Source organism: Ailuropoda melanoleuca, chromosome 12, assembly GCF_002007445.2.
Source record: "Ailuropoda melanoleuca isolate Jingjing chromosome 12, ASM200744v2, whole genome shotgun sequence".
Classification (NCBI taxonomy): Eukaryota; Metazoa; Chordata; class Mammalia; order Carnivora; family Ursidae; genus Ailuropoda; species Ailuropoda melanoleuca.
Window position 1 is genome coordinate 67,663,703 of NC_048229.1, and position 20,250 is coordinate 67,683,952.

The window sequence follows — 20,250 nt, forward strand, 5'->3', positions numbered from 1 at the left end:
GGGCTGGGGGGTGGCGGGAGAGGAAGAGAGAGTCTTAAGCAGACTCTTTGCCCAGCGTGGAGTCCGATGCTGGGCTCGATCTCACGACCCTGAGATCATGACCTGAAATGAAATCAAGAGTCAGATCCTTAATTGACTGAGCCACCCAGGCACCCCCAAAAATCTTTTAAAGATACAGTTGTGCTTCACATTTCTGTCTTTGTTGGCTTTCACTTTCATTGGTTTGCTGAGTTTTCTGAAGTAGTTTGTCTTCAACAGATAACATGTTGTCGAATTTCTGTTACTTTGGTATTTAGAAACATGGAGTTGTAAGCCTGTAGGAGGCACTGTAAATCAGTTCACTGTATTGGTAATTTGTAATAAAGCAAACATGTTTTTGCAGCAAATAATCCTATTAATTATTTTCCTTACTACAGAAATTGTGAATCATTCAGAGCTACCTCATTAGATGGTGAAGCTTCTTTATGGGGAGCACCAGGAAAAGCATGTTCATTTCTACCTTTTTCTGTTCTTTTGCAGTGATCTTAATCATAGCACACAATATGTACAGGGGCTAGCACTTTGTACCCTTGGCTGCATGGGCTCTTCAGAGATGTGCAGAGATCTTGCAGGAGAGGTAGAGAAACTCCTGAAAACCTCCAATTCTTACTTAAGAAAAAAGGTAACTTTTAATGAAACCAAATGTCTGCATTTAGATTAGGGAATATTATGGAGATGGGGAGGCAAATTATTTTTGAGAGCTCTGATGATAATATTACCTATCTTTTATATTTTAAATGATTATAAATGAGTCAAGTGTTTATAAATCAAAGTCTGTTTTTATACTAATTTTGGAGGTGGGGTTTTTTTAATTGCTAATTAACTCCAGTTGGTAATTGTGAACACTTTAATTCTTCCCTTAATTCTTCTTTTTTCAAGGAAATGATTTATAAACAAATGTTACTGGATATCCTAGATAGCTAATTACTTCCTAATTTACCAGATTCTAAAGAATATTAAACAAAGTGATAATGAACAGAACTTTAAGAATTTACTTTTATTCTAATAATTAATGTCTATGTCTTTGTATTAGTGCCTTTGAGTCTCTGGAAGTGCAGTTCCATTGGGACCTAGATAATTATTAGAGAATGATCTGGAACACACTTTCTAAATTGGTGTATCTAAATGGAAATGTAATGGAAGACATTGATCCTAATCTCTTATATGTTGATACAAACATTTTATGTTTTTTAAAATTTTGCTTGAACCCTGTAACCTTCATAAATAAAGGGTATAAAATTTAGAACTTCCAAGAAGTGAACACTTAACTGTTGCCTGGTTGACATTCACTGTGCCTCCACATTAATAGTGTGAGACAAGACATTGCAAGGGCCAAGTTGTTTTCCAGGATCACGAGCTGTTGTGAACCAAAGCCAGTGCTTTCTCTTAAAGTATGAGTGGGCTGCTCTTATTCAGAAAGCACATTATTTCATTAAATAAAACACTTCTGTGGATTGGAAAAAATACCTTTTTTCCTCCAAACATAACTTGGGAAGAATTAGCTGAAATCTTTTCTTGTTATTTTATCTAAACTTTTGTGGTATTTAACTCCAACAAATAGTAGTTACGGTTACTTTTGGCAGGCGTAATCAAAATCAGTCTTTGTACCTTTCTTTCCAGTGAACAAGCCAAGACCATCTTTTCTTCAGTAGAGGCTAGTTAATTATCAAATGATTTTCTTGATATCAGCAGAGAATGAATTGGGGAAGATACAGGTATTATTAAAAGTAACAGTAGCAGTCGATCTCTAAATTGCATGGTATTTTTATAAAACCTTTTGGTCATCATAGAAGAATGAGTATCACAGATGGAAGTCTTTATTTTTTACTCTGTAAAACTCCACAGAAGTTATATTTGATTTGTTTGATAAATTCATGTTAACCATGGTCTAGTCTAGGAAGTTTTTGTCCACTTATTTAGTAATACATGAACAAAGGGACAGGTGAGCTAACTAAAAGTTCTCATTAATGAAATAGTATAAATTGAAAAGTTGTAACCAGTTAATATATAATAAATCTGATGTCTAACTTCTTTCTTCTTTCAGTAGGTGAACTAAATGATACGTTTTTTTGTTGGTGTTATTTTTTGTAAGATTGTTTGCCCTGACTTAATTGAAATAAATCTTTTGTCCTTTTTCTTTATAGGCAGCACTATGTGCTGTTCATGTCATCAGGAAGGTTCCTGAACTTATGGAGATGTTTTTACCAGCAACAAAAAATTTATTGAATGAAAAGAACCATGGTAATGTGATTTGGATGTGCTTGGGAAGTATTGAGGGAAAAGAGGAAAGAGCAAAGGGCTTCAGGCAGTTTTGGCCTTCTCTTTGAGTGCACAATGGACTTGCCTTTTTACTGTGCTTAGACACTTTTCCAGGAAGGGCTGATAGGTCAGATCTCTCTTCTCTGATGTCTTACTTTTATAATTAGAGATTGATTCTTTCGTAGTAAACTTGGTTTTCATTTTTGGTCCTCTTTTACTATATTAAAAATACTGTGTTAAGTTAATAATAGTGTAATATACAAATGATCCTAGCCTTGACTTTTCATATGTAAAACACTTTGATTTTCTGGCTGTCTTATAATAGAAAAAACATTATTTTTTTATTGCCTTGTGGTAGGAGTGTAAGATTTATGAAAATCTTTAGGTTACTTGTAACAGGAAGTTATAATGGGTGCTCAGATGTATTTATATAAAACTCGAGAGAAATTAAATGGAACATGGCTGTTCTTTCCCAAACATTTTATTCTTGTTTTGAAGTCAGTGAAACAGGTTCTGAATAAAGAAAATTCATGTGTCCTACTAAATGCTTAGAGAAAAAGTGGTAAGGTATATTTAATTTTATTAATTCGGTCCTGTTCCTAGAAGGCTCAAAATAAGCTTGTTGAACAAATGAGTGGTTAGGGTACTTATTTCTTGTTAGTGGAAACTATTGTTTTTACTTTGGAACAAGCTTATTCACTTTGTCATCCATAATTACCTTGGAGTTTTGATTCATTTTATCTGGAAATTTAAAATCTTAGTAAGATTTTTACTTTTTGAATGATCAGATCTCAGCTAACAGCTTATTAAGTACAGGGCAGGTGATACCGAGCTTATAGTGACTGAGTATGCCTTTATGGGTAGTCTCAGATGGAGAGACGTGTGTGTTGTGTTGGTTTTCATTTTTTAGCAATTACCTTGGTCACATAATTGTTCAAAATATCCTGATTTAATTGACTTGACCGGTATTAAATCAGGCATCTATTAAGCCTTTGTATTTACCTCAGTGCTTAGCTTCTTTGGGAAATTAAAAAACAAAAGTAGTAGCAGTCCTTTTGGAATTGACCGTCAGAACTCAAAGCCCTGTTCTATGAAGTTGAATGATATATAGCCTCATTTTTAGTTTTCGTTTGCTCTTATATTTCAGGTGTCCTTCACACATCTGTAGTCCTCCTCACAGAAATGTGTGAACGAAGCCCAGACATGCTTGCACATTTCAGAAAGGTAGGTACCATTCTGTATGCCTAAGCCTTTCTTGATTGAAAAATGATTTTCCTGAAAAGTACATGATTTTCTCACTTACAAATTTTCTTTTGAAAGGAAGTTACGGGACTGAATAAAAGACTTCACCAGCCCTGCTGTGTGGTAGGGCTGGAAGCCAGATTTAGGCATATAAGAACTGGCAGTAGTACTGTGTTTTCCCTTTCATAATAGAAGTCTTCTCTCAGTGTTGGCAGACCTACCAATCTCTTATATGCTTTATCTGCTGTTTTCACATTGAAGTCAGGAAATGTAACCTGAGGTCAAATTACAAACAGGAATTTTGTGTGTGTGTGTGTGTGTGTGGTATGTGTGTGTTTTTAAAGGTAGGTAAAATTCTTTTTTTTTTAAGGTGAAAACTGCAAAGTGAAATTTGACATTACTTTTATGTAACACAGGGTCACCTTCTATTCGTTTTAGACTATTGACTGTTGACTGAAGTCTAGCTTTCTTAAGTTCCCCCCTCCCTGTCTTACAGCATTCTGGAGTGGAAGTTTTTGTTTTCTTCACTGGCTTTTTAGAATATAGTAGTAAGGAGGCCTGGGAAAGACTGTACTTTGGGTACTTACATGCATTTAATTCCTTTATAAGGCGCTGATCACTTGATAAATTGGAGCTTACTTTGTATTTAGATCTAAGAGGCTCTATAGCAGTTCTTTTTTTGGCTTTTTTCCCCCTAGATGTTCATGTCTTGATTAAATTATTGTAAAATAGTATGAGGCCTGTATCTGTCCCTAATGCTTGCTTTGTATGTTTTGTTCCTGTTGTCTATTTGGAATCCTGCTGTATGTTAGAATGAAAAGGTAAGAATTAACCCTCTTTTAGATGGTGCATGCTGGCATTAGGTCCTTAGTAGCTTTTGTGCATCCATCCACAAATGTGGCTTTTAAAAATACACTAACGCTGAAGCTGTGTGTAATACTATTGAGTTATTTGTTCTAGCATTTTTGGCTAACTCCCTAGTCCAGTTTTTGTCTTGTCACTTAAACTCCTCACTCCAAAGTCAGCCTTGGATTTCAGTTGCAGCCTTTCCTGAATTCTAAGCCTCCTTCTCTGCCTTTTCTTCATCTTCACTTGAGAAACTTTGAACAGTTTCCCAGTGACTTTGGTGATGGCAGTTCCAGATCAGTTTGGAGCCTTGGCACAAAACATTGCTTCTTTTTGAAGTAGATATTTTAGAGCCATGTGTGGGTAACCTCATACTTTATAAAAAGCTCTGTATGTACTTCTAAGCTCTCAGTTCAGACGTAGAGCTTTTATTTTTCCCCCTTACCTGCACTTAATTTCGCCTGAAAGTTTTGGGATATGAAAAGGATTTTGAGGTAGAGTGGGAGGGCATCAACTGATTTTCATGGCTGCAGCCTTTCCCTTTGTCATCTTATTTTGTTTGTCTTGTCATAAGTTTTAGTGACTTGCATTTTGTCTGAAAAATAAAGCTGGGTTCCAAGAATTTGTATGCTAAACATTTAGACATTTGTGCTTTTTGTCCCAGGGCAATTTTATGTGGTGTGCTGGTCTTTTGTCAGTGAATAAAAAAATTTCTGAATTTAGTAGCTCAAGGAAAAAAGACTTCTCCAAGAAATCGGATTAAACAAATAATTAGGGACATGCGTAGTACGAAAAAGGAGGCCATTGGGAAAGATGCAGGGTGAGCCACTTTTTGTGCAGAGCTTGGTAACTAGGTGATCCCGGCTTTATTACATTTTAAAGCACTTTACAAATTTACATTATTCTTACCTCTAATATAAATCTGCCCACAATTGACAGATTTAATGGGGATCCTGTTTAGAATTTACAGGTCACCATAACTTAGGTTTGTTTTAATCTTGTAGCTGTCCAAGTTAGAATTTTGTTTAGATGGCTTATGAATCACTTAATTCTGAAGTGTTATGGCCAAACTTCTTTAAATTCATACAGATTATGTTCTCATATTTAAAAGTGGCCTCAGTGTTGTGAGTGCATTCCCTGGGCATACCTTGGCCTTTGTTTCGATCCTGATCCCCTTTTAGAGTTGAGGCATAAGGAGGAACAGAGCTGGAACACAGTGAGAAAAAGTAATTGAGTTGCAGCGAATTGGTTGGGGCTGTTCTGATTGCCTCCAAAAGAGATGCAGTTCACTTCACTTTGGACACTTGTTTTCTTAATTTTAGGTGATTAGAGTTGTTTATGTAGTTAAATTGAGTTTTTAGTTGGAGCCTGGAAAAGTTCCCATTGTGGCACACATTTTGAAATAGGGTTTAAGATTAAGTGCTTGATCAGCAGAATGAAATGAATGATAATATTTGAAGCATTAAAAAAATAAAGTATTTTAAAGTTCAGCTTAGCCAAAAAATTGCCTCTACTATGTATTACAACTCTAATGGACAAAGTAAAGGAAGGACAAGAGGGAATTCTGACCATAAGGAATGTATAGTTTCATTAACAAGATGAGACAAGAAAGCAGGAAATAAAGTGTGTAATTAAGTGCTGAAATACAGTTTTACCAAAAATTTTATCTTATGAGTTAAGAATAGAGAAAGGAAATTATTCACGGCCTTGGTATCTTCTTAAGGTGAAAAATACAATTTTTCTTGTGTCTTTTCCACTTGGTCAATGTTGGAGGCTTTTGTATTCCCTGTTGTTTGTTGGAAAAGAATTTAACCAGCCCTGTGTTGAGAAAGAATTTTTTTCTCTGTTTGAGATAGTATATTTTAAAACTGTAATTTTAATAAGATCACTAGTATTTTTGGTGATAATGTTTTATATCCAAGTGTTTGGATAAAAACCGAACATGTTTGTGTTACGTAGGTACGTCAAGTTCTGTAGAAGTAGAAACGCGGTATTCCCTGTAGGCATCTGTTTGACTTGGTTCCCATAGGCTTTCTGACCGCCTGTTATTTGTAGTATCTTTGCATATATAACTCTGGAGTAAAAAAGTCATTTGTTTTTAATTCAGATAAAATACATATTCCTTCTTGTGTTCTTGGCCTAAATACTCCTAAGTTATATTTATCAAGCATCAGCAGTATGCCAGCATATGGTATCAATAGAATTTTCTTGGATTCAGACCACCCTTTTTTAAAGCCAAATTACCTGCCTATTCATGAGAAATTCTTTGATGTTCACTGTTTTTTGATGCATCTTTCTTCTCTGCAGCTTGTGCCCCAATTAGTTCGTATTCTAAAGAACCTCATCATGTCGGGATATTCACCAGAACATGATGTTTCTGGTATCAGTGACCCCTTTTTGCAGGTGAGGTTGAAAGAAAATTTTTGAGAAATGAATTTAATACTTACTTTGGAATAGGTTGTTTCTTTCCTCTTTAAATTTGTGTCGGTAGAAATTTGATAGTTAACTGATTAAATGAATTACATTAAGTGAATAGTGACACGGTTCTGTACTAGATTAATAGAATAAAATTATAGTCATAATATGTAATATCTATTGCATAAGACTTGACTTATCAATATATTATAGCTCTCTGGGTGGTGGGTATCCTTTAGCTGTGGAGTGATGAAGTGTGGATTGTCTAATTAGTTCATCCAGACATTAAAGTATTTATTACTTCTCTAAAGGTAATGTTTATTAAAGTTCTTCTATTTGAATTCTGAGCATTTCTAATGGGATCTGAGACTTCATTTAAGTTATTTGAGTTTCGTACCAAGTAAGTTCCTTTGTGCCAGGCATACTTTGTTGACATTAATCATGTTTTGCACGTTAGGTACGAATTTTGCGGTTATTAAGAATTTTAGGACGAAATGATGATGACTCAAGTGAAGCTATGAATGATATATTAGCACAGGTGAGTAGACTCAATCTGCATTATATTAAATCTTCATTTTAGTGTAGCGGGGAGCAGAATGATGGTGGTTAGATGGAGCAGTATTTATTTGTGTTTCCTCATTGGTGGCTGTAATCAGTCAGAAAATGTCTCGTGTTACCTCTGGATATTTTTCAGAAGTGCTGTTTTATCGCTTACATACTGCCCTCTTGCCACTTTTCAGGTTGCCACAAATACGGAGACTAGTAAAAATGTAGGAAATGCTATTCTTTATGAAACGGTTTTGACTATCATGGATATTAAGTCAGAGAGTGGACTGCGAGTAAGTCTTTTTTAATCTTTTCCCTAAATATTTCAATCAGAATAAATAATTTAGACTTGAGTACTTTAGAAATGAATTGCATTTGGAAATTAATTTTAGGAAAGTGATGCAGAATGTATAATGCTTTGTTTTGGTATCTGAACTATTATTCCCTCCATTGAAGGCTTCTAATATTGATTATAATAAAGTGTGGAAGCTCTTAGGTATAGTTAGACATATAGATACTGTTGAGTGAAGAAAGCATTTCAAAATAAGCTTTTATTAGAGCCATGATTTGAATTGTATTCATCACTCCAAACAAGACATATTTGAATTAATTTGTTTTTCTTAAATATTTGTGTGTGTGTGTGTGTGTGTGTGTGTGTGTGTTTAAAGAAATGAACGCTTAAAAAAACTAAAAGAGTACTAGAGGTGTATAGGGAGGGAAATATTTGCCTGTAGCTTTCACATTCTTCTAGTGGGGAATATCGTAATCCTTTTCTCATGCATTTTTTCAGAAACGAGAAAATGTGTCTGTACACATGTATTATTCTCTTCCTCACTTTTTGAAACTTTTGTTTTGGTGATAATTTTAGACTTAAAGAAAAGTTGTGGAAATAGTTCAGAGTTCCCATATACCCTTCACTCAGTTTCCCCTAATGTTAACATTGTGCATAACTAGAGATAATTATCAAAACTAAGAAGTTAATATTGGTACCGTACTAAATTCCAGAATTGAGTCAGATTTCACTAGTTTTTCTACTTTTGCCATTTTTCTGTTTGAGGAGCCGATCCTTGATCCCACATTGCATTTAATTGTCATGTCTCTTTAGTGTCCTTCAATCTATGGCTGTTCCTCCATCTTTCCATGTCTTTTCATGACTTTGATACTTCTGAAGAGTACTGATCAGTTACTTTGTAGAATGTCCCTTAATTTGGCCTCTCTGATATTTTCTCATAATTAGATTGAGGTCATGCTTTTTTGGCAAGACCACCACAGAAGTGATGTGCTCAGTATCGTATCAGGAGGTACCTGCTCTCTATTTGTCTCGTTACTGGTGATACTAACCTTGATCATTTGGTTAAGGTGGTGTCTGTTATGTCTCTTCACTGTTAAGTTGTTATTTTTTCCTTTGTAATTAAAAATAGTTTGAGGGAGACACTTTTGAGACTATGCAGATACTCTGTTCTCATACTTTTTGCCCACCCATTTTTAAAAAAATTTTTTTAAAGATTTTATTTATTTATTTGACAGAGATAGAGACAGCCAGCGAGAGAGGGAACACAAGCAGGGGGGAGTGGGAGAGGAAGAAGCAGGCTCATAGCGGAGGAGCCTGATGTGGGGCTCGATCCCATAACGCTGGGATCACGCCCTGAGCCGAAGGCAGATGCTCAACCGCTGTGCCACCCAGGCGCCCCTGGCCACCCATTTTAATATCCATCAGAGCATCTTGTCTGCAGTAGTTATTAGGGTGGTGTTCCAGTGATACTTTTCTGTTTGCCTCATTTTCCTCATTAAATAATTGGAATTCTCCTGTAAGGAGGGTTCCCCCTCATGAATTTATTCATTCTTTCAATCTTACTGGTATAAGAGTCGCTAGCTCATAGCCTTGTAAGAAAAAGATTGACTAAATACAGTCCGATATTTAAATGTATACAGTTCTTTTTGTCTTTAACATTCCAGTATCCAGATAACTTAACCAAAGTAACTTAGGTTAGTTCTCTTCCTCTCCCTCCCTTTCAAGCAAAATAACAATGTGTGTGTGTGTGTGTGTACACACACACACTATATATATATATATATATAGATATAGATATAGATATAGATATAGATATAGATATAGATATAGATATATAGTCCTGCACCTTACTCTTCTTTTCACTTAACATTATCTTGGAGGTAGTCCATATTCATGTATAGAGACCATTCCCATTAAAAAAAAAATGGTGGAATATACATAATATAAAATATAAAATATAAAAGTTAACCATTTTCAAGTCTGTGGTTCAGGTGGTGTTAAGTACATTCACATTGTTTTGCAACCAACACCACCATGAATCTTTTGAACTTCTTCCCAAACTGAAGCTGTGTACCCATTAAACAATAACTTTCCATTATTCCCTACCTCTAACGCCTGGCAACCATCATTCTACTTTCTGTCTCTGAATTTGACTCTTCTAGATACCTCATATAAGTGGAGTCATAGAGTATTGTCCTTTTGTAGCTGGCTTATTTCACTTAACATAATGTCTTCAAGGTTCATCCGTGTTGTAGCATGTGTCAGAATCCTAATGGCGGCATGGTACTCCGTTGTGTGGATGTGCCGTAGTGTACTTAGCAAATTTGCTAGTAATGGACACTTAGGATGTCCCCAGTCATTTGTGATTACAGATAGTGTTGCAGTAGATTCTTGTGCATATGTACAAGTGTGTTTTTCAGATAAATTTCTAGAAGTGGAATTGTTGAAGCAGAGGAGATGTTTAAAATATGTATGACTATTGCCAGATTTTTCTCCAGTGAGGCTGTGCCAATATTGTTCTTCCACTAACAATATAAAAACTTTAAAACATAATCTTCCAGCAATTACTGTTGAAATAGAATATGATTTTATGAGTTTGCCTTCAGATTTTAGTTTTGTTTTGTTTTTGTTTTTCGCTAGCCATCTATAGAAATACAAACTATCATCTTTAAATAGTTTGCACCATCCGAGGCCAGGAGGTGATCCTTAAACAACATAAGTGTTTAATTTTCTTAGATTTTAACCTATGCTTTTTCTCTTTAGGTCCTAGCCATAAACATCCTGGGTCGTTTCTTATTGAACAATGACAAGAATATTAGGTAAGTCAACTGGAAAATATCTTTTATCTTGGTATTATAAACTCAGTGTTTTCAAGAGTGACTTTGCTCAAGACCGTGCATGTATCGAGTGACTTATCTAGAACTTCAACTCAGGATTTTTATTTGTAGTCTGATCTTAAAACTACTATTTTGTAAAGAATTTGAGGATTTGCTTCATGACTTAACTTTTACTTTTGTTTACACTGTCAGCATTAGGAGTAAGCAAACTTTTTCTGTGAAGGTGCAGATGGTCAGTGGGCCTTAAGGTCTCTGTGGCAACTACTCCAAACTCTCCATCTTGGTGTGAAAGCAGTCATAGACTGTGTAAGTGATGAGTGGCTGTGTTCCAATAAAAATTCATTTATAAAACCACACAGCAGAGGGCTAGAGTCTTGTAGGTAGAGGTTGTGGCTTGGTGACCTCTGCTCCAAATTAAAAAGAAAAATAGAACATTTTGTGCTGCAAACCTGGAATGTGTTTGTGAACTTCAGCTAATTTTTTTAAATAGATGAATTTATCAGTATTTTACTTCGTTACTTTCCTTCGTGTAGTATATCCTGCTTGCCCTTTTTCCTGTTTTAATCAGGAGAAAATGTTTTTTTTTTTTTTTATCAAGTGAGCATTTAAAAATGTGTAAATAATCATTGTGGTACCCTGAATTATCTCCTCCTTCCAAAAGAATTTTTAAATACTTGAATCTTAAACTCAGGTTTTTATAGGGTTAGTCTTGGTACCGGTATCAAATAAAAGCAAAGAAAATACAAATGGTAACGTTGAAATCATTTCCTCTTGCAGTTTGGGGTTAAGGAAAGGGATACTATGCGCTTATTTTGTTGTACTACTTGGAAGAATTTGAAAGAATGGAATCAGTCACTTTTAGAAGTTTAAATGGACTTGACCATGAATACAAATCTAAATTCTCCTGGTTACCACTACTTAAGATTATAGTGTCTTTTATGCCTTTAAGATATTACCATTATACTCACTAATTCAGTCTTGTCTTTTAAATATTTAAAAATATTTAGTCATTAGACATCTTCTTTGTCATTATTTAAGTAGAGAAGAACTATCCTGAATTTTTAATTCTGCCTTTTGCAACTTTGTTTCATCCAGATATGTAGCTTTGACATCTTTGTTGAAGACTGTGCAGACAGATCATAATGCAGTACAGAGGCACAGAAGCACAATTGTGGACTGTTTGAAAGATTTGGATGTCTCAATAAAAAGGTAACAGATTATTGATAGTTTTCTGCCCCCCCCACCGATAACTTCATAATAGTTCTGAGAGAGAATGTTGCCATTTGTTTATTTAGTCATGATTTTCACAGATGAACTCTCAGCTGAGTAAATCCTTTTTAAGGAAGGATTGGCAGGGAGAAGGTTAGGTCAGTGAAGAAGGCCAATAAGGAATACCGAAGTGCAAGTGCACACCAAAGTTTTCCTGATAGACAGACAGGTACAGATAGGCTGGGGAGAAGTCTGCTTAACAGAGGTGCTGTGCGCTGTGTGCTGGAGGATGAAAATGCGGAGTGATCCATCGGCTAAGTGCTTTATCACAATGCTGAAACTCAGTTGCTGACAGCACACATTTTCTCACGGTACTTCTAGAAGCAGCTGTGGTTTTTAGAACAGTGCATCTACGAATGATCGTTAGGCAGCAGATAGCACTTTGAAAGGGCATAAATTCTTTTCCCCATTGGAGTAACTCCACTGAATCTATTGGAAGAACTGCAGCTGTTTGTAAAACCTAGTTGTAGTTGGCCTCAGTGAACTTCTGGTTGTATGTTCAAATCCAGAATAAATTAGATTTGAAATTATCTCTGAAACCATTCGTTTAGCAAATATCTATTGATATTGAGTTCCTTTTATTTGCAGAAAGCAGATGCTAAGTGCGTGAACTATCTAAAGATAGACCTAAACTCAGCAACAATAACTCACTGCTTTGCACAGGATTTTTTAATTAAAAAATTTTTTTCTTTTAGGGGCGCCTGGGTGGCACAGCGGTTAAGCGTCTGCCTTCGGCTCAGGGCGTGATCCCGGCGTTATGGGATCGAGGCCTACGTCAGGGCTCCTCTGCTATGAGCCTGCTTCTTCCTCTCCCTCTACCCCTGCTTGTGTTCCCTCTCTAGCTGGCTGTCTCTATCTCTGTCGAATAAATAAATAAAATCTTTAAAAAAAAATTTTTTTTTTTCTTTTAAAGATTTTATTTTTAAGCGATCTCTATACCCAACGTGGGACTTGAACCTACAGCCCTACAAGAGTCGCATGCTCCACCAACTGAGCCAGTCAGGTGCTCCAGGATTTTTTTTTTTTTTTTTAAGATTTTATTTATTTATTCGACAGAGATAGAGACAGCCAGCGAGAGAGGGAACACAAACAGGGGGAGTGAGAGAGGAAGAAGCAGGCTCACAGCGGAGGAGCCTGACGTGGGGCTCGATCCCAGAACGCCGGGATCACGCCCCGAGCCGAAGGCAGACGCTTAACCGCTGTGCCACCCAGGCGCCCCTCCAGGATTTTTTTTTGACTGTGGGGGGGTGCTTTGCGCGGGATTTATAAGCACCCTCTCAGTTGATTCTCAGAGCAAGCCAGCGAGACAGACTAGACAATTATTTCTATCCCCTCTTAACAAATTAGATAAAATACAGTCCCATAGAAATCAGATGATTTCCTTTAAACCTACCCCTGTACACGCAGACCTGGGAATAGAAATTAGACCTTCTGACTCCTCTTGTGTTGTTTCTCTATTGCTTATGACAGGGCTTTGCATTTCGAAAGTAAAACCTGTGTCTCCTTGACAGGCTCTTTAACACTAGGAGCTCGGACTCTAGAGCCTGAATGCCTCATTTCAAATTTTGGCTCTTTCTTTATTAAACTTGGTTTGGTTATTTAACCTATCTCTGCCTCATTTGTCCCATATGTAAAATGCAAATACAAGAGTACCCACTTCAGGGGCACCTGGGTGGCTCAGTCAGTTAAGCACTGCCTCCAGCTCAGGTCCTGGGATCGAGCCCTGGGTTGGGCTTCCTGCTCAATGGGGAGCCTGCTTCTCTCTCTTTCTCTTTCTCTTTCTCTCTCTCTCTCCCTCCGCCCCTCCGCACTGCTCGTTTCCTCTCTCAAATAAATAAAATCTTAAAAAAAAAAGAGTGCCCACTTCAGAAGGTTATGCAGGATTAACTGGGTTATTATATATAAAGTACTTAAGCACTGTGTAAGAATTAGCTATTGTATTCCTGTAAAGATTGAATGTTGTTTATAGATTAGCTGAGATAAAAGTATTTCTTACTTATTAAATTGGTATTTTGAAAGTCAGCTTATAAACCACATTTAAAATCATTGACCAAATATGAAAAGATGCATGTAGTAATCTTCTAACTTTTGTATATTAAATATTTCTGTTGTGCCTTAGTTGCCGACTTTGATAGGCAGTTACGGAAACTCTTATTTGCCTGCATAGCACATGCCCTTTTTCCCTTTGCAAGGCCCTCATTCTCTCTTTTGTTCCCCCCCACCCAGCTTTTTTGAGATAAAATTAACACAAACGTGTAAGTGTGAGGTGTACGGTGCATTGATTTGATATATATTGTAAGGTAGTTACCACCATGGCGTTAGTGAACACCTGGATCATACCACATAGTTATTATTTCTTTTTTTGTGGTGAGAATATATAAGGTCTACCCTTTAGCAGCTTTCAAGTATATAATACATTTTTGTTATTGTTCATTGTTGTTGTCAAGCTGTACGTTAGATCCCCAGAACTTACTCATGTTATGGCTGAAGTTTGTACCTTTTGATCAACAACATCTCCCCTTTCACCCCAACCCTGAGACTCTGGTAACCACCATTCTAGTCTGTTTCTGTGCTTTTGACTTTTTTACCTTCCAGGTGTAAGTGACATCATACAGTATTCGTTTTTCTCTGACTTATTTCACTTAGTATAATACCTTCAAGGTGTGTTTTTATTCCAATTTTCTATATATCTTTTGATGTAGACTGTTATATCATTTTTGGACAGAACTGGATATAATAAAAAGAGAACATGGTGGCTTTATCACATTTTTAAGGAGTAATGCAAAGAGGTATTATCATTTAGTAATAATTTCGTTGCTTCTCTTTTTTGAGCCTTGTAACTGTTCTGAATTTCTTCTTCATAGACTGTTGAACCCAGACTGCATTTTTGGTCATAAGTAGTGTATCTTTTAGAGCTTTTTGAAGAAAAGTGTTGAATAAAGATTCAGAATGTTAAAACTAACCTTGTTAACTTTGGTTATCTTGTGTACGAAGGTTGGGATCACAAGATTGTGGAAGGACATCAGTACATCAGCCAGTACTTGATGTTCAGAAACAACGCACCTGGGTCTTTGTTTCATTCCTACTATAAATACCATAACTTTTTTTTTTTTTTAATTTTTTCCCTCTGCAAGGCGTGCAATGGAATTGAGTTTTGCCCTGGTAAATGGGAATAATATCCGAGGCATGATGAAGGAATTACTTTATTTTCTGGATTCATGTGAGCCGGAATTTAAAGCAGACTGTGCATCTGGAATCTTTCTTGCTGCAGAAAAGTAAGATTTAATTTTTACAATTATTGGTAAAAGATGCTTGGGACTTTTTGAAAGCATCTTTACAACATAGGGAAAATGTTGTAAACCTGTTTAAAATGTGTAATGTTTATTTCAGGCTCCCAATTAGAAATTTGCTTCATTAGAAGGCCATTCCAGCCAGTGTTTATGTATGATGCTAAGACCAAAAAGAACCCTACTTTTATAAAATCTCCTCTTATATCTGTCCTTTAACTTCTCATCTATGAAGAATAGACTAGAAAAGCTTTTGTTTGTCAGTTTTTTGGTAGAGAATAGAAAAACTATAGCATCATAGCATCTAAATTGTGGTTCTGTGTAAAACTGTTAGGAAGACACACCTCAGTTTTAGCAGTATGATGATTTCTCCTCTCTGCGCCGTGAGTGTAAGGGCATGAGCTTCTAGCCCTGGTGTTGCCTGGGTCTGGGGACAGCCCCTTTCTTCCTTCTTCTTTGTCCTCCTGCTTTGTCTGTTTTCTGAAAATCTGGAGATGGAGTCCCATGTCTCAGCTCAGTAACTCCTTTTACAATTATTATGTGAAACATCTGAGTTTGTGTACCATTTCATTACCCTTTGAAATGGGGGTAGCTGCTAGATTTGAAGGTAAGATGTGGCTATGTAAGCCATGTAAGATGTGTCCAAAAATAATCACTTTACCAGTAAACCTAAAAAAGACTATGGGACAGGATTTTTTAAAGTCACTGAGCACAGAATAGGTAACAGGTTCCAATTGTTTCATCTGGTGCCATTATTTCCGCAGGTATGCACCTTCCAAAAGGTGGCATATAGACACAATTATGCGTGTTTTGACAACGGTAAGTGGTGTTTTTTTTAGTCAACGTATACTAAGTGCTGGATGTGCTGATTAATGAGGCAGACAAAGCCCTTGTTCTCATGAAGCTTTACATTCTAGTTCTAGTGGGGAGATAGGAAATTCATGGGAAAATACGTACTATTCTGTTAGGCAAGAAAAAAATACTACAAGAAACACCGAAGCAGCATGAAGGACTACAGTGATGGCAGGGGAGAGTGGAATATGGGGCAGTGGGCCAAGTTTTTTAGGTAGAGTAGTCAGGGCGGGTCACTCAGAGGAGGTAACACTTGAGAGAGCTCAGTGAAATGAGCCATGCAAAAGTTTGGAGCAGCAGCCAGTGTTGCAAAGCCTTTGAGTAGCAACAAGTGTGGCCTGCTTGGAGGCAATAAGAAGGCAAGTGAAGCCAGTAGCATGAGGGGCAGAGAATGGGAGGACGGAAGGAGGGCCTGGATTATATAGGGCCTCAGAGGAGTTTGGGAAAAAAAATTTTAAATATATATAGGAAGCCATTGGAGGGTTTTGAATGACAAGATTTATTCTGAATTTAAAATTACGGTTTTATAAGATAGTATTTCTTTGGCAGTCTTCTAGAGTTTTGGAGCTTCCATGTTTATCATTTGGTTAACAGGGATTAGAGATTTAACAGTCAAAATGAAAGTGTAGTGACATATAAAGAAAACATAACTGCCTATGTCTAATTGCTGTCACAGAAGTAGGTACTGTAAAGAGGAACTTTCACAGATTTAATCATATTAAAATTTAAAACTTGTAAGGCGAAAGGAAAAAAATCTACAAAGTTAAAAGGCAAATGACAAGTAGGAGAAAAGCACTTAACATATGACAGCATGTTAATATCTTTAATCTATATATAATTTACAATTAATAGAAAAAAATCAAACACTGTAATGGAAAAATTGGCATTTGAATAGACATTTCACAAAAGAAGAAAGAAAGGGCTAGTTAACATTGACAAATACGCTTACTAATAAAGAAATTTTGCTTACTAGTAAAATTACAAGGGAGGTATCATTTTTCATTCGTCATACTTTTTAATCTAATTCCTAGTGTTAGTTAGGATATAGAGAAATAGGCAGTACTCTCCACTTCATATTGGGTATAAAATGGTGCCGTCCTTCCGGAGTATACTTCGGAAATCAAGAGTTGGCCAGTTAACTGACTGAGCCAGCCAGGCGCCCCAGTTTGTACCTTTGAACTCATTAATTCTCTTTTTAGGAATTTATCTTGGAAAAATTAAAGGACAAATGTACAAAAACGTATGTACAAAAATGTTCATCCCAGTCCTGTTTATAATGGGAGGAAACTGGAAATACATAAGTCTCCAAATGGGCATTGGTTAAGCAAGATATAAACTAATTTTTTTTTTTTTTTAAGATTTTATTTATTTATTCGACAGAGACGGCCAGCGAGAGAGGGAACACAGGCAGGGGGAGTGGGAGAGGAAGAAGCAGGCTCATAGCAGAGGAGCCTGATGTGGCTCGATCCCATAACGCCGGGATCACGCCCTGAGCCGAAGGCAGACGCTTAACCGCTGTGCCACCCAGGTGCCCCGGTTAAGCAAGATATAAAACATCGCTAGGAAGTAATGATATCATTGAAATTATGATGTGTGTATATATATTTGTTGCTGTGGAATTCTGTCTGTGACACGCTAGTTTTCTAATTTACTTGAATTAACTTTGTAAAAAGTTAATGCACTAATAGGGAAATTATATTTTAACAAAAGCTATGAATCAGGACACATTTTGTTGGTTTTTATAAGGCTTAAATGAAGAAAAAAGAGCGCTTGAAGAAAAATGTTGTCAAAATCAAAACCATTCTTTTTAATGCTCCTGCTTTTCATTTTTCTAATTGACTTGTATAATCTTATTATGGTCCTTTGATTTTTCCTCTTTAACTTATTGATGTGCTGGATTACATTAATTGATTTCTGAAAGTTGAACTAGCCTTCCGTACCTGGAATAAATCCCACATGATTGTGGTGGATAGGTCTTTTTGTACATTGCTGTATTTGATTTGCTAATATATTTTTTAGGATTTTTGCATCCATACTGGTGAGAGATACTGGTCTATAATTATCTTTGATCTATGTGTTATTTAGTTTTTTTTTTTTAAGATATTATTTATAAGAGAGACAGCCAGCGAAGAGAGGGAACACAATCAGGGGGAGTGGGAGAGGAAGAAGCAGGCTCCCAGCGGAGCAGGGAGCCCGATGTGGGACTTGATCCTAGAACCCTGGGATCATGCCCTGAGTCTAAGGCAGACGCTTAACGACTGAGCCACCCAGGCACCCCAATTAGTTGTTTAATCTCCAAATATTTTGGGATTTCTTAGCTATCTTTGTGTTAGTGATTTCTAGTTAAATCCTGTATGACTTTTATTCTTTTATTTATTTATTTTTAAAAAGATTTTATTTGTTTATTTGAGAGAGAGAGAGAAAACACAAGTGGGGGAAGGGGCAGAGGGAGAAGCACACTCCCCACTGAGCAGGAAACTCAATATGGGACTCAAGACCAGGGCCTCGGAATCATGACCTGAGCAGAAGGTAGACACTTAGCCGACTGAGCCACCCAGTCGCCCCTGACTTTTATTTTTTTTTAATTGAGATGTTTCTGGGGCACCTGTCTAGATTAGTTGGTAGAACATATGACTCTCGATCTCAGTGTCATGAGTCCATGCCCCACGTTGGACGTGGAACCTACTTTAAATAAATAAAAATAAATAAATTTGAGATTTTTTTTTTTATGGCCCAGAATGTGGTCTGTCTTGGTGAATGTTCCATTTGAGCTTGAGAATAATATATTTTCTGCTGTTGGATGAAGTGGTGTATAAACATCAATTAGGTCATGTTGTTGCTTCCTCTTACTTAAAGCATTGCTTTTTCCCATTAGGTAAGAAGAATGTAAAACAAATTACTTATTTTTTTAGCTTCTCTCCATTCCTTTTTGACCATTTCCCGAAACTTCTCTGTCTGGCTTTTAGCAGGAGTGTGTATCCCAATCACCTGGAGTTTTCTGTTTCTGTCTCTCTCTTCTTTTCCTTTCCCTTTTTCTTTCTCTTTCTCCTTTTCCTTTTCCTTTTTCTTGGTCTCATTCTTGTAAATCACATCCGCTCCTCTGCCCAGCAACAGGAGCTTGATCAAGGTGCCTGATACTAGGCACAGGTTCCACTGTTTATATGTCCTGCACAGCTTGGTTATAATAATCCTCTGACAAGCCAAGATTTAGTTTCCTTGTAGGTTAAATAGCTTTATTGTGTCCCGTGGTTGCAAATAGTATCTCAGATTCTGCTAGTCAAGAGGACATTAAAGAGACCAGGTTTGTTTTTGTTTTTAAAGTGTGGATGATTAAATACAAAATATTTCCCCTTTCTGGGACGAATGGTTCTGTAATTTTTATAAACTCTAGTTTTTAAAGGACAGTGTGATGTTTTAAATAAATTGAAGTTTTAAAAAGGTTACTATTTATTTAATTCTTATTTAAATGCTGCCCTTTTGGGGGGTGCCTGGGTGGCTCAGTCCATTAAGCATCTGCCTTCGGCTCAGTATGATTCCAGGGTCCTGCTGAACAGGGAGTCTGTTTCTCCTTCTGCCCCATCCCGCTGTGTGCATGCACTCTCTCTCTCAAATAAATAAATAAAATCTTTAAAAAAGAAATTTAAAAAAAATGCCACCCTTTTGGACCATTGATAAACACTCCTCTCTTAGTCCCCCAGAGTAATGTGGCTTCTGTAGTTAGCCCATATGATTTTAACTTCGTTGGGGAGTTGGGAGAAGGGAGAGATTGTTGTAATTAAGTTTCCAGTGAATGTACTTCTTAAATTTTTGAAATCTTAAACCTAATCTGAGTAGGAAAGGTCTTTCTCTTCTACTCAAATGTATAAAGGTCCTTTGTATTTTACTTTTACTTTGACAGAGGAGATTTTTAAAATTTTTTATAAAATTAAAAAACTTAGAATATTCTTTTAAATAAGTAAGACATTTGAATAGGTAAGACTTCGAAGTTTGAGCTGCGTATAAACCTGAGAATTGGAACCAGTTTTATCTTTGAGAATGCTTTGTAGTAGTCTTCTTTGAATAAAAGCAATAGCTAACATTTCTTATCATTATGGTGTGTTTCTAAGGGTAACTGCATTTCCTTTTAGGCAGGAAGCTATGTTCGTGATGATGCAGTCCCCAACTTGATCCAGTTAATAACCAATAGTGTGGAGATGCACGCCTATACTGTCCAGCGCTTGTACAAAGCAATTCTTGGTGATTATTCTCAAGTACGTACTTTCTGCTTTGGTGGGGAAATTACCCATTATGTTCCTGGTGTGTTCTTACTACTAACACTCTAGATGTGCCTTGGTTTTGACGTTTATGATTAGATGACCTGTGATTT

At 36.5% G+C, this 20,250-nt stretch overlaps 1 protein-coding gene and 1 non-coding gene across 3 annotated transcripts in view; both read left to right on the top strand.

The window, feature by feature from the left end:
- Nucleotides 1-20,250, top strand: part of AP1G1 (adaptor related protein complex 1 subunit gamma 1) — a 73,794-nt gene that overhangs the window by 36,857 nt on the left and 16,687 nt on the right. The window contains exons 4-15 of one of the 2 annotated variants that reach the window (XM_019801516.2): nucleotides 520-661; nucleotides 2,184-2,280; nucleotides 3,446-3,522; nucleotides 4,353-4,361; nucleotides 6,694-6,789; nucleotides 7,259-7,339; nucleotides 7,542-7,640; nucleotides 10,403-10,458; nucleotides 11,572-11,685; nucleotides 14,880-15,020; nucleotides 15,797-15,851; nucleotides 20,012-20,134. In XM_019801516.2, coding sequence (XP_019657075.2) covers nucleotides 520-661; nucleotides 2,184-2,280; nucleotides 3,446-3,522; nucleotides 4,353-4,361; nucleotides 6,694-6,789; nucleotides 7,259-7,339; nucleotides 7,542-7,640; nucleotides 10,403-10,458; nucleotides 11,572-11,685; nucleotides 14,880-15,020; nucleotides 15,797-15,851; nucleotides 20,012-20,134 — 1,090 coding nt within the window. The remainder of the gene's footprint in view (nucleotides 1-519; nucleotides 662-2,183; nucleotides 2,281-3,445; nucleotides 3,523-4,352; nucleotides 4,362-6,693; nucleotides 6,790-7,258; nucleotides 7,340-7,541; nucleotides 7,641-10,402; nucleotides 10,459-11,571; nucleotides 11,686-14,879; nucleotides 15,021-15,796; nucleotides 15,852-20,011; nucleotides 20,135-20,250) is intronic. The other variant, XM_002920952.4, reaches the window with a different exon arrangement.
- Nucleotides 11,962-12,046, top strand: LOC117795329. The gene has a single exon (XR_004619301.1). It is a non-coding gene; the product is annotated as a small nucleolar RNA SNORD71 (small nucleolar RNA).